Raw genomic sequence first — 18,152 nt, forward strand, 5'->3', positions numbered from 1 at the left:
CAGCTGAATTCTCTCCTGGCTACTGCTGCCATTATATCAATTTGATGTTAGTATTAAGATTTATTAGAACAATGTGTCTGTAAATGCATATACAGATATAACCTTAATTAATAGTTTCTAGGATGAGAGTCTATTATCCATCTGGTACAGAATAGACCTGTCATCAAAGGAGCTATAGATATTATGGAAAGGGGAGCAGGTGTGCCTGAACCAATTTCTGCTACCTACACTGATCTTAGTATGATTTCCAATGGTCTTGGCCTTCAAAAACCAAAGGACATTGGTAAGACTATAGAAGGAAAAAAAAAAAAAAGTGGACATTATTTCGTAACTACCATTCTTCATATGGGGTGGGAGATCCACTTTTATAATTCTTCATGACCACTTCAGTCAAAATACAGATCATGATTTTACCCAGATACTTTTTTTCTCATGCTTCCCTTACAATTGGTGCAATACCCAAGTACAGAAGGTCATAAGTTGGCTTGGATAATAGAACAAGATATGGGCATTAATATTAAAAAACTGTGCTCCAAAATACCAAAATGGTATCCGTTATTGACTCTGAAAGCAGTAGCTCTAGGCAGAATGCTGTCTTTGACCAATCTTCTAATGCTTCTCAATTGCTAAAGATTTTTTTGGGGGGTAGTTAAAAAAAAAAAAAAACCTTTCTGTACAGAAACCAGTTATTATTACTTCAGTTTTGTCCCAGAGGTAAAGGGGCAGGCTAACTCCAAATTCAACAGCTTCAAATCCTTTCTGGAATCAAGTAGGATTTTAAAAGCAAAACAAAAGCATAACCAAAGCAATACCTCAAATATCTTCCAACTTCCTGTGGTGCACTGTTAACTATTACTACTACTACTGGGGTCAGAATCTAGTACAAAATGAATCCCAAAGAGGCTTCTTCATTATCTTTGATTTAATTCCCTAAGAGGAGAGTATCTACTAATGTTTGGGATACAACCAGAAATGACACATGGAGTATGAACAGCTTTGATACATGCATATATTTAATAATGAAACAATTCATCAACAGCAAAAAGAAAGTAGAAAAATTCATGAGACCTCAGTGCTGTGGAAGAGAATGGGAAATCAAGGAAAAAAGATACATATAGCAACCAATCCAGAAGGCTGCATGATGAGTGAAGCAAAGGCAAATTTGGCTAAGATAGTATTATATGCTCTGAAAAGAGAATGGCTGGATAGGTACCCACTTATCTGACTGCTTACTAGCAGGTAGCCTTACTGTATGCCTCATGGAATGGAGGCAAAGAGCCACGGAAAGGTGGGAGGGGAGAAGGAAAAGGACAGTATAAAACCCAGGGTAAACAAATGAGAGGGGCAGAATTACAAAGAGAGGACTCAAGTCTTTTGTTTCCCTTAAAGTCTAAAATAAACCTTAAGTTTTTAAGTATGTCAGTCAAATTCAATGAACACATAATGAGTAGCACTAGGGACTGTAAAGGAATGATGGGGGAATGATTTATAAAAATAAAGGAATGACATGGATCCTGCTCTCAAGGAGCTTACAACTTATATGGAAAGACAAGATTCCACACAAAAACAACTGCAAAACATATTTACATAGTAACATACATAAAAATAAATATACATATAAATATACATATGAATAACCAACATATGAAAACTAAGGAATATTGTGTTAATAATTGCTTAGAAGTACCTAAGTCTGTTACTAAAGAAAAAATTTTTGGACTTTTAAGTATAGTTAGTGGAGAGTAGGGCATGTGCACACATATGGAACTAGGAATAAATACGTCACATTCAGCAAGTAGATTAGCCTGATTGGAGTAGAAAGTCTAGTTCTAGTTAAGAAGGGAGTTTGATGAAACAGTAGAAGTCTATCTGGTGAAAGACACTACAATGTTAGATCTGGTCCCTAAAATAAAATGAATAGGGAACAAATGTTTTCTTTAGGTAATAATAAGTGGCCACATGTCCCTGACCAACTCCACTGCTCTTAAAAGTTTTGAAGTTACACTAAGAGATAGAAGCTAACAATAGGATAGTAGAGAAGTACTCAGTGCTCTTGGGCAAGTAGAAGGAACTGCTTTCTACAAGAATTCTTAGGAAGTGGCAAGTAGACCCCCAAAGGCAAGAAAGGAAAAAACTCAATGAAATTCTGAGGCAGAGGATCTATCAACCAAAGGCCAACCAAATCTGGGTAATTCCAAGTGTTCAAGCAGAATGTCCTTGACCCTAATTCTTAGTGGGGAGCAGATTGTATATTCTTATGAAATTATTTATTTAGGCCAGGCACAGTGGCTTACACCTATAATCCAGCACTTTGGGAGGCCAAGGTGGGCAGATCATGAGGTGAAGAGATCAAGACCATCCTGGCCAACATGGTGAAACCCCGCCTATACTAAAAATACAAAAATGAGCTGGGCGTGGTGGCACGCACCTGTAGTCCTGCTACTCAGGAGGTTGAGGCAGAAGAATTGCTTGAACCCGGGAGGTGGAGGCTGCAGTGAGCCAAGATTGTGCCAGTGCATTCCAGCCTGGAGACAGAGCAAGACTTCGTCTCAAATATATATATATATATTTATTTATCGAGACAGAGTTTCGCTCTTGTTGCCCAGGCTGGAGTGCAATGGCACAATTTCAGCTTAGCGCAACCTCCGCCTCCTGGGTTCAAGTGATTCTCCTGCCTTGGCCTACCGAGTACCTGGGATTACAGGTATGCACCACCACACCCAGCTAATTTTGTATTTTTAGTTGAGACGGGGTTTCTCCATGTTGGTCAGGATGGTCTCGAATTCCTGACCTCAGGTGATCCCCCAGCGTTGGCCTTCCAAAGTGCTGGGATTACAGGCATAAGCCACGGCGCCCCACCGTGAAATTATTATTTTTAACTACTGTGATAATCAACTTTGATCCTAACGATTTAAGAAATTAGTATAGGAGGATAAGAAGAACCCTAATCTATACGGAATGCTCATGTCCTTGAAGGAGGACAGGTCAGTAAGGGCCCAAATTCTCTCCTGGTCTTTAGGTGGAAAGGCAAAACATCACACTTTAAAAAGAGGCTGCTCTCAGCCAAAGCAAGAAAGACCTCTTTCATTAAGCCTATTGATCTGAAGCTATTCCAGGAAGGAAAAAAAAAGTTCAAGCCAGATGTTCAGCAGCAGCCAGAGTTGGACCCTACGTCACGAGAGTTCCGCTGGGAGGCACTGGGTCCCACTGATGTTGAAATTGACTGTTGGGGCCCAATCTTGATGCCATTTGCCTGTAAAAGAAAAGAGGCAATAGTTCCCACCTCAGTGTTAAAGTGAATTAGAGAGAGGAGGGGGCTATCTCTGCTTGTATCCCAGGGTAGAAAGAAAAAAGAAAGGGGAGAAAGGAGGAATCATTAATTATATTTTCTAAAAGCAGATTTGACCTTGGCAGGTAACCAGGTGCCCTAGCCAGACTGATGTGGAACAATAATCTATGACAGTAAGAATAAGATGACTACCTATGGTCTAAATATTCTAGTTGACTACAAGTGGCTTTTGTGTACTTTTTTTTTCCTTGAGGAAATGAGGTCTCCCTACATTGCCCAGGCTGTAGTGCAGTGGCTATTCACAGGTATGACCAGCGTGCACTATAGCCTCAAACTTCTGGCCTCAAGTGATCCTGCCTCAGCCTCCCAAGTCACTGAGACTACGGGTGCACCACTACACCCCGTGCTCATTTTAGAGACGGGGTCTCTCTTTGTTGCCCAGGTGGGTCTTGAAGTCCTGGCATCAAGCAATCTCCCCAGCTCAGCCTCTCAAAGTGCTGGGATTATAAGCATGAGCCACCATACCTGGCCCCTGTGCTCATTTTTAGGGGACCATATTATACTTAAATGTCATAGCTATGTGCAGAATTAGGTTGTGATTAGGTAAGAGTGGAGGAGGCAAAGAGCAGAAGTAGCATATGATTCTTTTTGTTTTGTTCCAGAATTTGCTTTATAGAAATTACTCTCCTAAGCCACTATGAATTATACCTCCCTTATGTTCTAGAATAGTAAAAAACTGAGGTTGACAAGAAAATCTCCCATATTGTATAAGTCTTTTAGATCACCAATAATCTCTTTAAGCATTCTGGGTGTCAGACTTGAGGAAAACAGAAAATGATGACAGGTTTCTGTGTACCTAGATTTAAAAAAAAAAAAAAAGTTGAATTGGCAGAGCTTTTAAATTGTATAATGATAGATGGGGAATGTAAGCATTCCATTCTAGGGAACCTCCAGTTCTATTCAGAACAAACCAAAGTTAACTGCCAGCACTTCTACCCTTTCTTACCTCATTGTGGACATCAAATAAACCCTGTTGGATCTTCCTATATATTTCTTTGGCTGTGTTAATGAAGGCCTGAAAGAGACATAAATCATATCATCAGTCTCAAGTTCAAGTAGAGAAATGAGGGAAAGAGAATATTAATTATTATTCATATTTGAATTTCTAAGGTGAATTAGAAAACAGTAAAAAAACATAGATGGTCGGCTGGGCGCAGTGGCTCATGCCTGTAATCCCAGCACTTTGGGAGGCCGAGGTGAGCAGGTCACTTGAGGTCAGGAGTTCAAGACCAGCCTGCCCAACATGGTAAAACCCCGTCTCTACTAAAAATACAAAAATCAGCCAGGCGTGGTGATGTATGCCTGTAATTCCAGTTACTCGGGCAGCTGAGGCATGAAAATCGCTTAAACCCGGGAGCCCAGGTTGCAGTGAGCTGAGATGGTGCCACTGCACTCCAACCTGGGCGACAGAACGAGACTCAGTCTCAACAAAACAAAACAAAACACAGAAGGTCCCCCAAATGTCCTTGTAAAAGCCATTAAGAGTAGTTTAAAAAAAAAAAAAAGGATTATGTGGTATTCTGGTACTGACCCAAGATGTTCCCAGGCTGGCATCTTCTACAAATAAAACACACACACTCTATTCTCCACTACTTACTGAAGATACCATCAACACTAGGCCTAGGAATGACTACAGTAGAATCCATTAGACACTCCAACCAGAGTGATTTACTAGTAACAAGTGTGGTGTCTAATTCACACTTGCCAACTAATATTACCCAAAGCAAAAGTAAAACCTTGGGAATCAGGGTAAAAGAAAATGGGACAATTCCTTTAAAAGGAATGAGAGAAGTAGTCACTATGACCACAAGACATCCTTTCCCTTTTTTTTTTTTGGAGATGGAGTCTCGCTCTGTTGCCCAGGCTGGAATGCAGTGGCAGGATCTCGGTTCACTACAACCTCCGCCTCCTGGGTTCAAGCAATTCTCCTGCCTCAGCCTCCTGAGTAACTGGGACTACAGACACATGCTGCCATGACCGGCTAATTTTTTGTATTTTAGTAGAGATGGGGTTTCACCATATTGCCCAGGCTGGTCACAAACTCCTGATCTCAGACAATCCGCCTGCCTTGGCCTCCCAAAACGCTAGGATTACAGGTGTGAGCCACCGCGCCCGGCCAAGACATCCTTTCTTTACCCATTTCTTATAGGAGAAAAGAATTCTGAATAAAAGGACAAATAATGGTGTAATCTCTAAAGAGTTTTCCCCACTGTTTTCCAAATAGTACCTCTTCAACATTGCAGGCTGTTTTGGCTGAAGTTTCCATGAATATAAGTCCATGCTCCCTAGCAAAGGCCTCTCCTTCTTCTCTTTTCACATCCCTGCGGGACTCTAGGTCACTGCAAGAGATTAATTAAGGAGAAAACTAAAAAAAGATCCAAGTGAAAGAGGAAACTCTATTTCTAAAAGAATTCCATCATGGTTTCAATGGCCAGTTATTTAATAAAGAACATAGATCCTACAAGATACTCTCTTATATAGAGTTACTGATTTCTGTAGCCTCTTGGAAAATATTCTTTAGTTTTGGGACAGCTGCTGCATAGTTGAAGATAATAACTCACTCTATTACAGAGAAAAAGGCTTATCAAGGGTTAGGCAAGCCCCCATAGTTACACAAAACTTAATGCTCTATTGCTTGTTTTTCCAATGAGATCAAGGAGAGCAAAGTATAGATGATGAAAAAAAAAAAAAAAAAAAAAACAAAAAAACAAACTGAAGAATAAGGCAAGGTTGGGCTGTTCGTGATTCGTATTTTTCAATTTGAAAATTTTCATTTGTGAGGTTTCCAGTTTTCCAACTCCTTGGAAAAAAAAGTGTAAGACCATTAAAGAACAACAAATCTATAATATTTTAATTTGTTATACCATCAGCTGTGTGAAGACCACGAAGAACTATCTAAATGTCAACCCTCCCAAATTTATACCTCTAGCCCAGATGCTTGACTAAAAGCACCAGATTTGTACATTTGTGAATTCTTTATTCCCACACTGATACCTAAAACGGACTTCAAACTTAACACATCAAAATGGAATTTCTTTTCCCCCAGCCTGTGTTTGCTCCAGGCTTCTGTATCTCAGTAAATGGCATAAGCCAACATCCAAAGTGTTATTATTGATACCCATTCCTCACTACTCCAAATATCTAATCCATTCCAAAGTGAAGTACTTCCAACATGTACCTTAAAATCATTCTTTTCTCTCTCTTTCCGGGGTCACTTCCTAGACCAAGCCACCATTCTTTCTCATGTGGACTATTGCAACTGGTATCCTACTTCAGCCCTTGTTCCCCTCCAGAGTGATCTTTTAAAATCTGATCAAGCCACTTCTCTACTTAAAACTTTAAAATGCTTCCGGTGTATTTATTTATTATTATTTTTAATCCCCCATCGCCCAAGCTTCAATTTCCATGTATTTAGAATAAAATCCAAAACCCTTACTCAGGCCCCTAAGGTGCTATGAAATCTAGTCCCTACCTACTTTTCCAACCTCATCTTGCATTTAGTCCAATCATACTAGGTTTCTTTCAATAAAAGTGTCAAGCTTCTTCCAAGTTCAAGGCATTTATATAGTTTGTTCCCCCTAAGTAACACCCTTTTAAAAAATCTTTGCCCAGCAGGCTCTTGCCCATCCTTCAGATCCCAGCTTAATACCACTCCTAACCAAAAGTAGGTACCCTGTTATTCTTTCATAGCACCCTTTTTCCTCCATTGCATTTATCACAATTGACAATTTGATAAAAATAATTTTATATTTAATAACATCTATGCCCTCACTAGACTGTAAGCTCCATAAGAGCAGGGGCATGACTTTTTTCCACCTTGCAAACTCAGAGTCTGGCACAGTAGTTTTCAATAAATTGACTGATACCATAAAAACAATTAGCAGACCGGGTGTGGTGGCTCATGCCTGTGATCCCAGCACTTTGGGAAGCCAAGGCGGGTGGATCACCTGAGGTCAGGAGTTCAAGACCAGCCTGACCAACATGGAGAAACCCCGTCTATACTAAAAATACAAAAAAATTAACCAGATGTGGTGGCACATGCCTGTAATCCCAGCTACTTGGAAGGCTGACGCAGGAGAATCACTTGAACCCAGGAGGTGGAGGTTGTGGTGAGCCGAGATCATGCCATTGCACTCTAGCCTGGGTGACAAGAGTGAAACTCCATCTCAAACAAAATGAAACAAAAACAAACAAAAACAATTAGCCTGTGGCCACGGTTCTCAAATAGTACACTCTGGGCACTACTACAAACTCACAAGGGTACCATGGGATACTTTAAACTTTTGAGGAAAACACAGTAACACTCAACACAAGGATACTACATGAATTACAAGCTTAAGACAATTTGCAATGTCAACATCAGATCATGATAAAATTCATTCAATACCTTCATATTTCTGAGAAGTTGTTTTTGGCAGTTGCTGTTATAAAAAAGGAAGCACTACACAAAAATCAATATGGAATGGGAAATGACAGTAGCAGTGTGCAATCATGATTTCAAGGTTTGAGAAGCTATGCAGTGCCCAGCAGACACACAGAGGTCTTTAGTAAGTAACCGTTGCTATTTAAGAATGAAATTTAAAAACAATTTTTTATTTTTTTTTGAGACAAAGTCTCACTCCGTCGCCCAGGATGGAGTGCAGTGGCACTATCTCAGCTCACTGCTAAATCCACCTCCCCAGTTCAAGCAATTCTCCTGCCTCAAGCTCCTGAGTAGCTAGGACTAGAAGCACGTGTTACTATGCCTGACTACATTTTGTATTTTTTTAGTAGAGATGGGGTTTCACCATATTATTGGCCAGGCTGGTCTCGAACTCCTGACCTCGTGATCTGCCCGCCTTGGCCTCCCAAAGTGCTAGGATTATAAGCGTGAGCCACCACGCCCAGCATATTTTTTCTTTTTTTTTAATACAGGGTCTCACTTCTGTTGCTGAGGCAGGAGTGCAGTGGTACAATTATGGCTTCATTGCAGCCTCAACCTCACAGGCCCAAGTGATCCTCCCACCTCATTTAGAAATTTTTTTGTATAAACAAGGCCTCACTATATTGCCCAGGCTGGTCTTCAACTTCTGTGCTCACGCAATCCTTCCAGAGCTGGGATTACAGGCATACACCACTGTGCCTGGCCTTTTTATTTTCGAACAGTTACTAAGTAGTTATAAAAAATACTCATGTTGTTTGGGTATAACTATTTAATAAAACTATTGGGCATTTCTTTTGGCCTATGGGTGTCAAGAAAAATTTACTGAGAATAACAAGTGTTGTTAAGGATGTAGAGAAACTGGAATCCTTGTACATTGCTGGAAATAATGTAAAATAAGACAGCTGCCATGGAAAATGGTATGGCAGTTCCTCAAAAACTAAAAGACAGAATTACCATATGATCCAGCAATCCCACTTCTGGGCATATACCCAAAAGAATTCAGAGCCGGGACTTGAACAGATCCATGTTCATAGCAGCATTATTCACAATAGTCAAAGGATGGCAGTAACCCAACTGTCCGTGGACAGATGGATAAACAAAATGTGGTATATGCATACAATGAATATTACTCATCTTTAAAAAGGAAGGAAATTCTGACACATGCTACAATATGGATAAACCTTGAAGACATTATGCTAAGTGAAATAAGCCAGTCACAAAAGCACAAATATTACATGAGTCCACTTGTATGAGGTACCAGTAGTAGTCAAATTCATAGAGAAAGAAAGTAGAATGATGGCTGTCAGGGGCTGAGGGATGAGGGGGGTTGGGGAAGGAAGATGGGGAGTTAGTGTTGAATGTGTATAGAGTTTGAGAAGATGAAAAAGTTCTGGAGATGGATGTTGGTGATGGCTGCGGAACAATGAATATTCTTAATGCTACAGAACTGTACACTCAAAACTAGTTAAAATGGTAAATTTTATGTCATATATATTTTATCACAATAAAATTTTTTTTTACTGAAACACTAAGACTACTATAAACTGAGAAAGTTTGGGGATCAAGATATTCAACGTGCCTAGAGTACCTAGATGACTCCTGTTAACTATTATTATTCACATGGATACAATTTTACCTCTTATTCCCAATGAGCATGATAACCATGTTGGAACTAGAGTGCTGCCGGGCATCCTCTAACCATGAGGTCAGGTGGTTGAAGGTTTCACGCCTACAGCAGAAAAATGTAGAATGTGGGTCAGAGACACACTTCAAAAGGCCAAAACAACTCCAAGTGTATAGGAAAAGAGGGGAAGCCATATGTGTAAAGAAAAATATTAGAGAGGCCATTCCTAGTTAACATCCTTAATAGAATCAGTAGATAGAAAAAAAAAAAAGCTTTAGAGGATGTAGGGAAGAATCTCCCTCCCATGCACCAGATCTGGCTCACCTTGTAATGTCGTACACCAGCAGTGCTCCAGCTGCTCCCCTGTAGTAGGAACGGGTGATAGAACGGAAGGATTCTTGCCCAGCCTTTCCCACCAACATGGCAACAAAAAATCCCAACAAAACCAGGTTATTTCCACAGAACTGACTTGATCACATGCCACCCTAATACAAAGGACTTAACTAAAAAAAGAACTTCTATTAAGAAGAGAATTAGGGAAGGAAAACATGCCTGCCCAAGAAGAAGCCCAAGTGGGAAATCAGTATTTTTCTATGGGAGTGCATTCATATTTTGGGCAGTCACTTACTCTTCCTGAGAGACTGTCCATCAGATTAGTGGATGTTTAGCACCCTGGATCCCAGACACTAAATACCCGTGGTACCCCACAGTCAGCGTGATAAAGACATTTGCATACATTTCCCAATATCCTCGAGAAAGAACAACTAGAAATAGGACTGGAAACGGAGTGTATGTCGTTTTTTCCAATCCCAAATATGATATTGAACACACCATATTAATCTTTCTGTTCTATTTCTCTATCTATAAAAATGAAAGTTATCTTAGAATGCCAAAACCTGGTCTAACAGGAATTTCATTCCAATGAATCGATATAAAAATTAGATTAAAAGCACTTAAACTGAGTATCTTCTAACTGACCTTTAGCATTCCACTGATAATGCAGGACTACCTAGATGTCCCTTGCTGAGCTCCTGTCACGGGAAACAGGAATAAGGAACAGAGAAAGCAGCCCAGGGCCCAGCATAGAGTTTTCCTAGAAAAATCCAAATGTTCTCACTTCCAGTTGGACAAAGATATTAAGTTCTATTTAAAACTGAATAATTTATTAATGCCCCCATAATACTGGGTACTTTTGCTTTATTGATGGAATAGTTCTTTTTTTTCCTTTAGGGAAAACAAAAACATTTTTTAAATAATGTGAATACCCTGTACATTGAATCTATCCTATTAAGAAAGTTTTCACATTCTTGAGATAATGTATCCTCATATCCTTGTATAAAAGGAGGTAAGACTATAATTTATATGTCACAAATGGGAGAATCATGATTAAGGATGTGGGAAGATAAATGGCTTTCTCATAGTATAATACCAATAATAGTGGTAATACTAATTATAACACTGCAATAGTACTATAAACTACTTTTTAGCGTATATAATATATAATGTGTTGGGAACTATAAGAGGCAATTACATATATTATTTCTTCTTCTTTTTTTTTTTTTTTTTGAGATGGAGTCTTGCTCTGTCGCCCAGGCTGGAGTGCAGTGGCTGGATCTCAGCTCACTGCAAGCTCCGCCTCCCGGGTTCTCGCCATTCTCCTGCCTCAGCCTCCGGAGCAGCTGGGACTACAGGCGCCCCCCAACACGTCCGGCTAGTTTTTTGTATTTTTTAGTAGAGACGGGGTTTCACCGTGTTAGCCAGGATGGTCTCAATCTGACCTCGTGATCCGCCCGCCTCCGCCTCCCAAAGTGCTGGGATTACAGGCTTGAGCCTCTGCGCCTGGCCTATTACTCCCTTTTAAAAATGGGGAAAATGAGGCTCACATAAGTTTAATAAACAGCCCCAAATCATAAAGCTTATTAAGTGCTAGAACCATAGTTTAATCTTAGGATCTTAGTACCTCCTAGCACAAAACCTTGTCCTCTTAGCCACTATATCATATAACCTAAACTGGGGTTTGCAGGTGAGAAGAGAATTCCAGTATACTAACTCTAAGCTTCATTTTCCAACAACAGAAGAATCTCTTTCTATAAAGAATCATAGAAACATTTTAGGGAGTTGCATAGCTGTTAGAGCATCAGAATCTAAAAATAAAAAATAATTCTAAAGTCCCTTGTCATAATACTAATAATACGTGAAGATTAAAAAAATACTTAAAAGTTTTATATTTACTCCCTAATGTCTTACATTATTTGGGTCTTGTTTTCCTTTTAGTGTTTACTTTTTCTCCTCTTCTGCTATAGCTGAAAGTCTCCCTCTACTTCCCTCACAGCCTACCAAGAACTAAAAGGGAAAGTTTGGGGGAGGCCCACATGATGGTTCAATCACATGGCAGCATTTAACTTTAGCAGCTGAAAATGCTATCAGTGGGTCATGAGAAAACCTTCTAAAATCATATCATTCACCAGGTGCAGTGGCTCATGCCTGTAATCCCAGCACTTTGGGAGGCCAAGGCAGGCAGATCACGAGGTCAGGAGTTTGAGACCAGCCTGACCAACATTGTGAAACCCTGTCTCTGCTAAAAATACAAAAATTAGCTGGGCGTGGTGGCGTGCGCCTGTAATCCCAGCTACTCAGGAGGCTAAGGCAGGAGAATTGCTTGAGCCCGGGAGCTGGAGGTTGCAGTAAGCCGAGATGGCGCTATTACACTCCAGCCTGGGCAACAGAGCAAGACTCCGTCTAAATTAAAAAAAAAAAAAATCACTCTACTTCATCTCAATCCAGTTCATGAATCAAAGTTTGTGAACCAGTAAGCTAGAAAGAGTGAGCAGTTCAACCTGGGCTTGTCTGTATCAGTCTCAGGTGTCCTTGTCCATCCCCAGTAAAAAAAATCTGCAGTGGCAGGCTGGGCACTGTGGCTCATGCCTGTAATCCCAGCACTTTGGAAGGCCGAGGTGGGCAGATCACTTGAACTCAGGAGTTCCAGACCAGCCTGGGCAACATGGTGAAACCATGTCTCTAAAAAAAATACAAAAAATTAGCCAGGTGTGATGGCGCACATCTGTAGTCCCAGCTACTTGGGGGGCTGAGGTGGGAGGACTGCTTGAACTGGGGAGGTTGAGGGTACAATGAGTGGAGATGGTGCCACTGCACTCCAGCTTGGGTGACAGAGCAAGACCCTGTCAAAAAAAAAAAAAAAAAAAAAAAAAAAAAAAAAAAAAACCCCAGCAGCAAAAAACAAAAAAGAAGGTTTTTTTTTTTTTTTTTTTTTTTTTAGAGTCTCGCTCTGTTGCCCAGGCTGGAGTGCAGTGGCATGATCTTGGCTCACTGCAACCTCCGCCTCCCAGGTTCAAATGATTCTCCTGCCTCAGCCTCCCAAGTAGGTGGGATTACAGGCACCCACCACCACGCCTGGTTAATTTTTGCATCTTTAGTAGAGACGGGGTTTCATCATGTTGGCCAGGCTGGTCTTGAACTCCTGACCTCAGGTGACCTGCCCGCCTTGGCCTCCCAAAGTGCTGGAATTACAGGCATGAGCCACAACACCCAGCCTAGATGAAGGTTTGATAAGATAATTAATAGCTTTCTAATCTCTCCCAAGTGGAAGCATCATACTATACTGTTTAAGATACACAGTTTGAAGTATCAACTCCTAGAAAGTCAGATACACTATTTTCCTAAAAATCAAAATGCATTCCTTCCAATGAAGGGTTTATTAAGGAAAAAAATTTTTTTAAATGCATTCCGAAGTAAAATACAAACTAAATTGATATTATTTGATCAGTATTTTATATGTTACAGTAAAATACCTATTCATTAGCATGATAATTTAGGAATACATACACACACACACACACACACACGATTTTTTTAAATATTCTTCTCTAAATCCATATAAATGTCAGAACAAAGACAACAAAAATGTTTGGACAACCTGATCTCTTTAAAACACCTATCACGGTAATCCCTCAACATTTTCACATAGGATGGCTTTGGAAGTAAGTGAGAGAATGGGTCAATAAAGTGGGAAGCTAAGATGGGTAAACAATGGGCAGGAGATCAAGGAGATCAAGGCTGACAAGGGAGAAATGACCAGGTCACAAAAAGGCGACAGACTAGATGGACACAACATTATAGGTATGAATCTTTTAAAATTTTCAAAATAAATAGAAAACCACAGTATTCTGAAACTGGTTTCTTTTTATGATTTAGCAAATATTAATCTCAAGACAGTTTTAAGAGGGAAGAGAAAAGATCTAGGCCAGTTGGATGACCGTGTAGTTCTTAAGAATTCTGTCCAAAGTAGTGGCTCTCAACTTTCCTCTTTTGTTTTTCTTTTTATGCTCTCTCTTAGCAGAATCAAGCTCTCAACTTTCTTACTTTCACGATCCAACCATGTCCCATATAAGCACTTAAAAAAAAAAAGAAAAAAGGCCACTGCCATGACCATTCTATTAAATGGCACTTATTGGGTTTTTTCCTGGCATCAAAACATTCATTTTGGCCAGGTGCAATCCCAACACTTTGGGAGGCTGAGGAGGGCAGATCGCTTGAGTCCACGAGTTCGAGACCAGTCTGGGCAACATGTTGAAACCCCCGTCTCTACAAAAAATACAAAAATTCCCCAGTGCAGCGGGGGGGGGGGATAGATCTGTAGATATGGATGGATGGATGGATAGACAGACGGACTTAAGCTTCAACTACTTTTAAGACATACACTTGTGTGTGGTAAGGAGCACTGGGGAAGGAAGGGGAGGAAAGGGAGGAAAAGAAAAAAAGGAAAAATAATTTGTACACTGTTTGTAGATATAATGGTTTTAGCTCTCAGTTCAGAGAAGAAACAGAATCACATAATAAGAAGTAAGTAAAAAAAGAGATTTTAGCCAGATATTATGAACTATTTGCTAGCTCCCTTGAACTAGAATGGAGACTAAGGTATTATTTTACTTAGGGGGAAAAAGGTACAAATCAAAAGAGATAATGCACACTGAAGCAATTTATCTGGATAGGGCAAAATTACACTAAGCCAAACTAAATTTTGGCATTACTACATATACCAAATTTGAAAATATGTACAAGTTTTTGATAGAATTTCCATTTCTGCGCAGGTATCACAAAAATTCTCAAACATTTGCATAAAGATTTTAGTAAATAAGAATGTTCAGGCCAGGCACTGTGGCTCAAGCCTGTAATCCCAGCATTTTGAGAGACTCAGGTGGGTGGATCACCTGAGGTCAGTTCAAGACCATCCTGGCCAACATGGCAAAACCCCATCTCTATTAAAAATACAAAAAAACGGCTGGGCGCGGTGGCTCACACCTGTAATACTAGCACTTTGGGAGGCCGAGGCGGGTGTATCACGAGGTCAGGAGATCGAGACCAACCTGGCTAACATGGTGAAAACCCGTCTCTACTAAAAATACAAAAAATTAGCCAGGCATGGTGGCGAGAGCCTGTAGTCCCAGCTACTCAGGAGGCTGAGGCAGGAGAATGGAGTGAACCCGGGAGGCGGAGCTTGCAGTGAGCCGAGATCATGCCACTGCACTCCAGCCTGGATGACAGAGCAAGACTCTGTCTCAAAAAAATAAAAAATAAAAAATAAAAATACAAAAAACATTAGCCAGGTGTGGTGGTGGGTGCCTGTAATCCCAGCTACTCAGGAGGCTGAGGCAGGAGAATGGAGTGAACCCGGGAGGCGGAGCTTGCAGTGAGCCGAGATCATGCCACTGCACTCCAGCCTGGATGACAGAGCAAGACTCTGTCTCAAAAAAATAAAAAATAAAAAATAAAAATACAAAAAACATTAGCCAGGTGTGGTGGTGGGTGCCTGTAATCCCAGCTACTCAGGAGGCTGAGGCTGGAGAATCGCTTGAACCCAGGAGGTGGAGGTTGCAGTGAGCCAAGATCACACCACTGCACTCCAGCCTGGGTGACAAGAGCGAAACTCTGTCTCAAAAAAAAAGAATGCTCAGTGAAATTTTGCAATAATTAAAAATTGGAAAATAACCCAAATTTCTATCAAAGGGAGGATGGTTCCATAAATTATGCTACTGACATTCCATGACTACGCAGTGGTTAAAAGGAATGAAGTAGATTTCTAGGAATGAAGTAGATCTCTATGTATGGATATGGAAAGGTCTCCACAACCTGTGTTCTCTGTATTTCCCTGTTCATATGTATGTATCTAAATGCATAGAAAAAGTTTGAAAGCATACACATGGAATCATCAGTAATGATTCCCTTGCTAGAGTAGCAACCAAGACGGGGAAGGAGAAAGCGTTTATGTATAAAAAGAAGACATTTATTTTCCATGCTATAAATTTATAGTTTGATTTTATTTTTACTAGAATAAACTAATATATTACTTGGACAGTTTACAACACAAAGATATAGCATCCAGAATTTGTAACTGTAACAGATAGAATTAAAAGCTTCTCTATCTCTTTGATTTCACCTTTCCCCTATTTTATCCCCACTATTAGTCCCACCCTCATTGCCCCTTTCCTTTGCATTGGCTTTTCTTACTATACTTGGATGTTGGTCAGAGACTAAATTATTTTGTACTCTCACCGTATCCCAGATTTGCAGTTTGATTTGTTTTCCATCAATGTTGACCATACGAGCTCCAAACTCCACACCTGTTGGTAAAGACCAAGAGAAAGAATGTGATTCTCATGAACAGCAGCCATGTGGAGTGGGAGGAGGTTCCTGCCTTTCCTCAATGTGTTATACCCATCCTTTGTCTGAACTCAATGCCACTAATTCCATTATTGCTGCCTATTTGCTCCAATTAACTTTGTGTTTCTCAAGGTTCTTCATTTCCCTTCCGGAATTAAAAAATTGTGCTCTAATGACCTCAGGAATGTAACCAAAAAGCACATATGGGAAAACAAAACCAATTAAGAAGTCAAATTTAAAAGGGTAATTTTTTAGCAATGTCAGTTAATGCTTAAATTTGATTAGGTAACATTTAGTTTTGTAACTTTTCCAAAAAACTCCTAAAAATTCTGGAAATGCTTCCTGACACTTTCTCGGTCACTCTCTAGTTTCTATTTAAAACAATATTTATTTTTTTGTAATTCCAGATTTTTTTCTTTAAGAAAAGAGCCTAAGAAATAGGTTCTCAGAAACAATACTTTTTTTTTTGTTTTTTTGAGATGGAGTCTCTTGCTTTGTCACCCAGTCTGGAGTGCAGTGGTGCGATCTCGGCTCACTACTGCCTCCACCTCCCGAGTTCAAGTGATTCTCCTGCCTCAGCCTCCCCAGTACGTACCTTACAGGCGCACGCCACAATGCCCACCTAATTTTTTTTAACAATACATTTTATATCTCCAATAATTGCCAGAGGAACAATTAAGCATTGTTGCCTTGTTAAGCATTGTATCATTAGCCCCTATCACAAAGTAAGAATTCACTCAATATTCCCTTTAAAATACCTTTTGGTTGATACCGCCTTCTAAATCCTTTTCTAACCCCATCAATTATTTGACTCTAAATAAATCCGTTAGAACAGTGGTAGCTTCAGATTTCCACACAGGTGTGACTTGGAAGTAGCAATATTGTAAGAATGGGGATGTAGGAGTTTTATTTAGAAACTGCATTTGCATGGCAACAAAGCTAGTTTCATATATGTTGTTTATTTGGACTGGGGTTATGGAGATAATGAAGAGGGGGTAGCTAAAAGCCCCTTCAGGCTATGCCTTATCACAAATGTGTGGGAAATGTTAATGTTTTCCAGGATCCCCAGTGGGTATGAGGAACTGTTAACACACTGTTTTATTTAAAAGGAAAGTTTTTAGTTTTATTTGTCTATTAATTCTAAGGCAGGGATGACTCTTCAATTTGCTTCTTCACCAATATAAAAAATGTCCATGTATTGGTGTTTACTTTTTAAAAGTAAGGCTGGTATTAATTTACTGCAAAGCACAGATGAGTTTACAAATAAGCAGTTATGCGTTCGTGGGATTTTCCATAAACATAAAAAATTGTACTTGAGAAAAATTATATGACAAGTCTCTACCTCACACTCTAAAAAGTTACCTTTCAATTATATCCTCTCCCTTCCACTACTCGCCACATATCAACGTTTGATTAACCACTTCATTAACATAACTTTGGACTAGTTTAAAGTAGTGAGGGATAACTTTTTACTTTGAACACTGAAGGCTGCTAACTTTCCACTTTAGCAATTTAGCTAGTCAGGTTTTATCTGTTCTGGAACAAGTAGATGCACTTACCTATTGTGAGGTCGTGGACAGGCTGGAACCGCTTATCTGTAAACTGCAGGAGGAGACATGACTTCCCCACACCTGAAAGAGGAAACACGCTCCCAGAGTCACGCAGCGCTGGAACACCACCCGGACTCTGGACTTCCCGGACCAGAGAACCGGGGGGTCCCCGAGCCCCGCCCCTGGCCGCCCCGAACCGCCCCGCCCGTCTCGAATCGCCCAGCCCACAAAGTGAGCCCCGCCCCCGCCACCCAATTTGGGAGCTTCGGACGTCCGCCCCAGCCTTGAAGGCGAGCAACCTGAGGGTTACCTGTGTCTCCGATGATGATATACTTGAAGAGATAAGCATAAGTCATGATGTCGCGTCCTCTGGGTTCCGGGTCCGCCCGACTTCTACAGCCACTTACCTCCAACCTCTCTAGCCACTCAATCTACCGATCTTCTTCTTCCCGGCCGCCCACCCTCTCCGGCTCCTCTAGCCCAGATCACGTCTCTATTGCTCTCCCCAGAAATCCTCCTTAGGTCGGG

At 40.5% G+C, this 18,152-nt stretch overlaps 1 protein-coding gene across 2 annotated transcripts; it reads right to left on the bottom strand.

The window, feature by feature from the left end:
* Nucleotides 1-992: 992 nt before the first annotated feature.
* RAB2B (RAB2B, member RAS oncogene family) lies at nt 993-18,092 on the bottom strand. 2 transcript variants are annotated; one of them, XM_011976254.1, is made up of 8 exons: nt 17,935-18,092; nt 17,634-17,705; nt 15,967-16,034; nt 9,721-9,803; nt 9,409-9,501; nt 5,577-5,688; nt 4,296-4,364; nt 993-3,253 (listed from the first exon to the last, which is right to left on the bottom strand). In XM_011976254.1, exons 1-8 carry the CDS (start codon nt 17,978-17,980, stop codon nt 3,146-3,148), a joined length of 651 nt encoding a protein of 216 aa, XP_011831644.1. In that variant the 5' UTR covers nt 17,981-18,092; the 3' UTR covers nt 993-3,145. The 2 variants fall into 2 exon arrangements, with proteins under 2 accessions (XP_011831644.1, XP_011831645.1); XM_011976255.1 differs by lacking the exon at nt 17,634-17,705 and having other exon boundaries at nt 2,816-3,253; nt 17,935-17,980.
* Nucleotides 18,093-18,152: the final 60 nt, after the last annotated feature.

This window comes from Mandrillus leucophaeus, unplaced genomic scaffold (assembly GCF_000951045.1).
Source record: "Mandrillus leucophaeus isolate KB7577 unplaced genomic scaffold, Mleu.le_1.0 Scaffold163, whole genome shotgun sequence".
NCBI lineage: Eukaryota > Metazoa > Chordata > Mammalia > Primates > Cercopithecidae > Mandrillus > Mandrillus leucophaeus.

Excerpts from the sequence above, each read along its gene's own strand:
- RAB2B (XM_011976254.1), bottom strand. The coding sequence starts at position 17,980 with ATGACTTATGCTTATCTCTTCAAGTATATCATCATCGGAGACACAG. Across the intron at positions 17,706-17,934 it reads TATCATCATCGGAGACACAG|GTGTGGGGAAGTCATGTCTC; the intron begins GTAACCCTCAGG and ends TTCCTCTTTCAG. Across the intron at positions 3,254-4,295 it reads TATTTGATGTCCACAATGAG|GCAAATGGCATCAAGATTGG; the intron begins GTAAGAAAGGGT and ends TTTCTTTTACAG.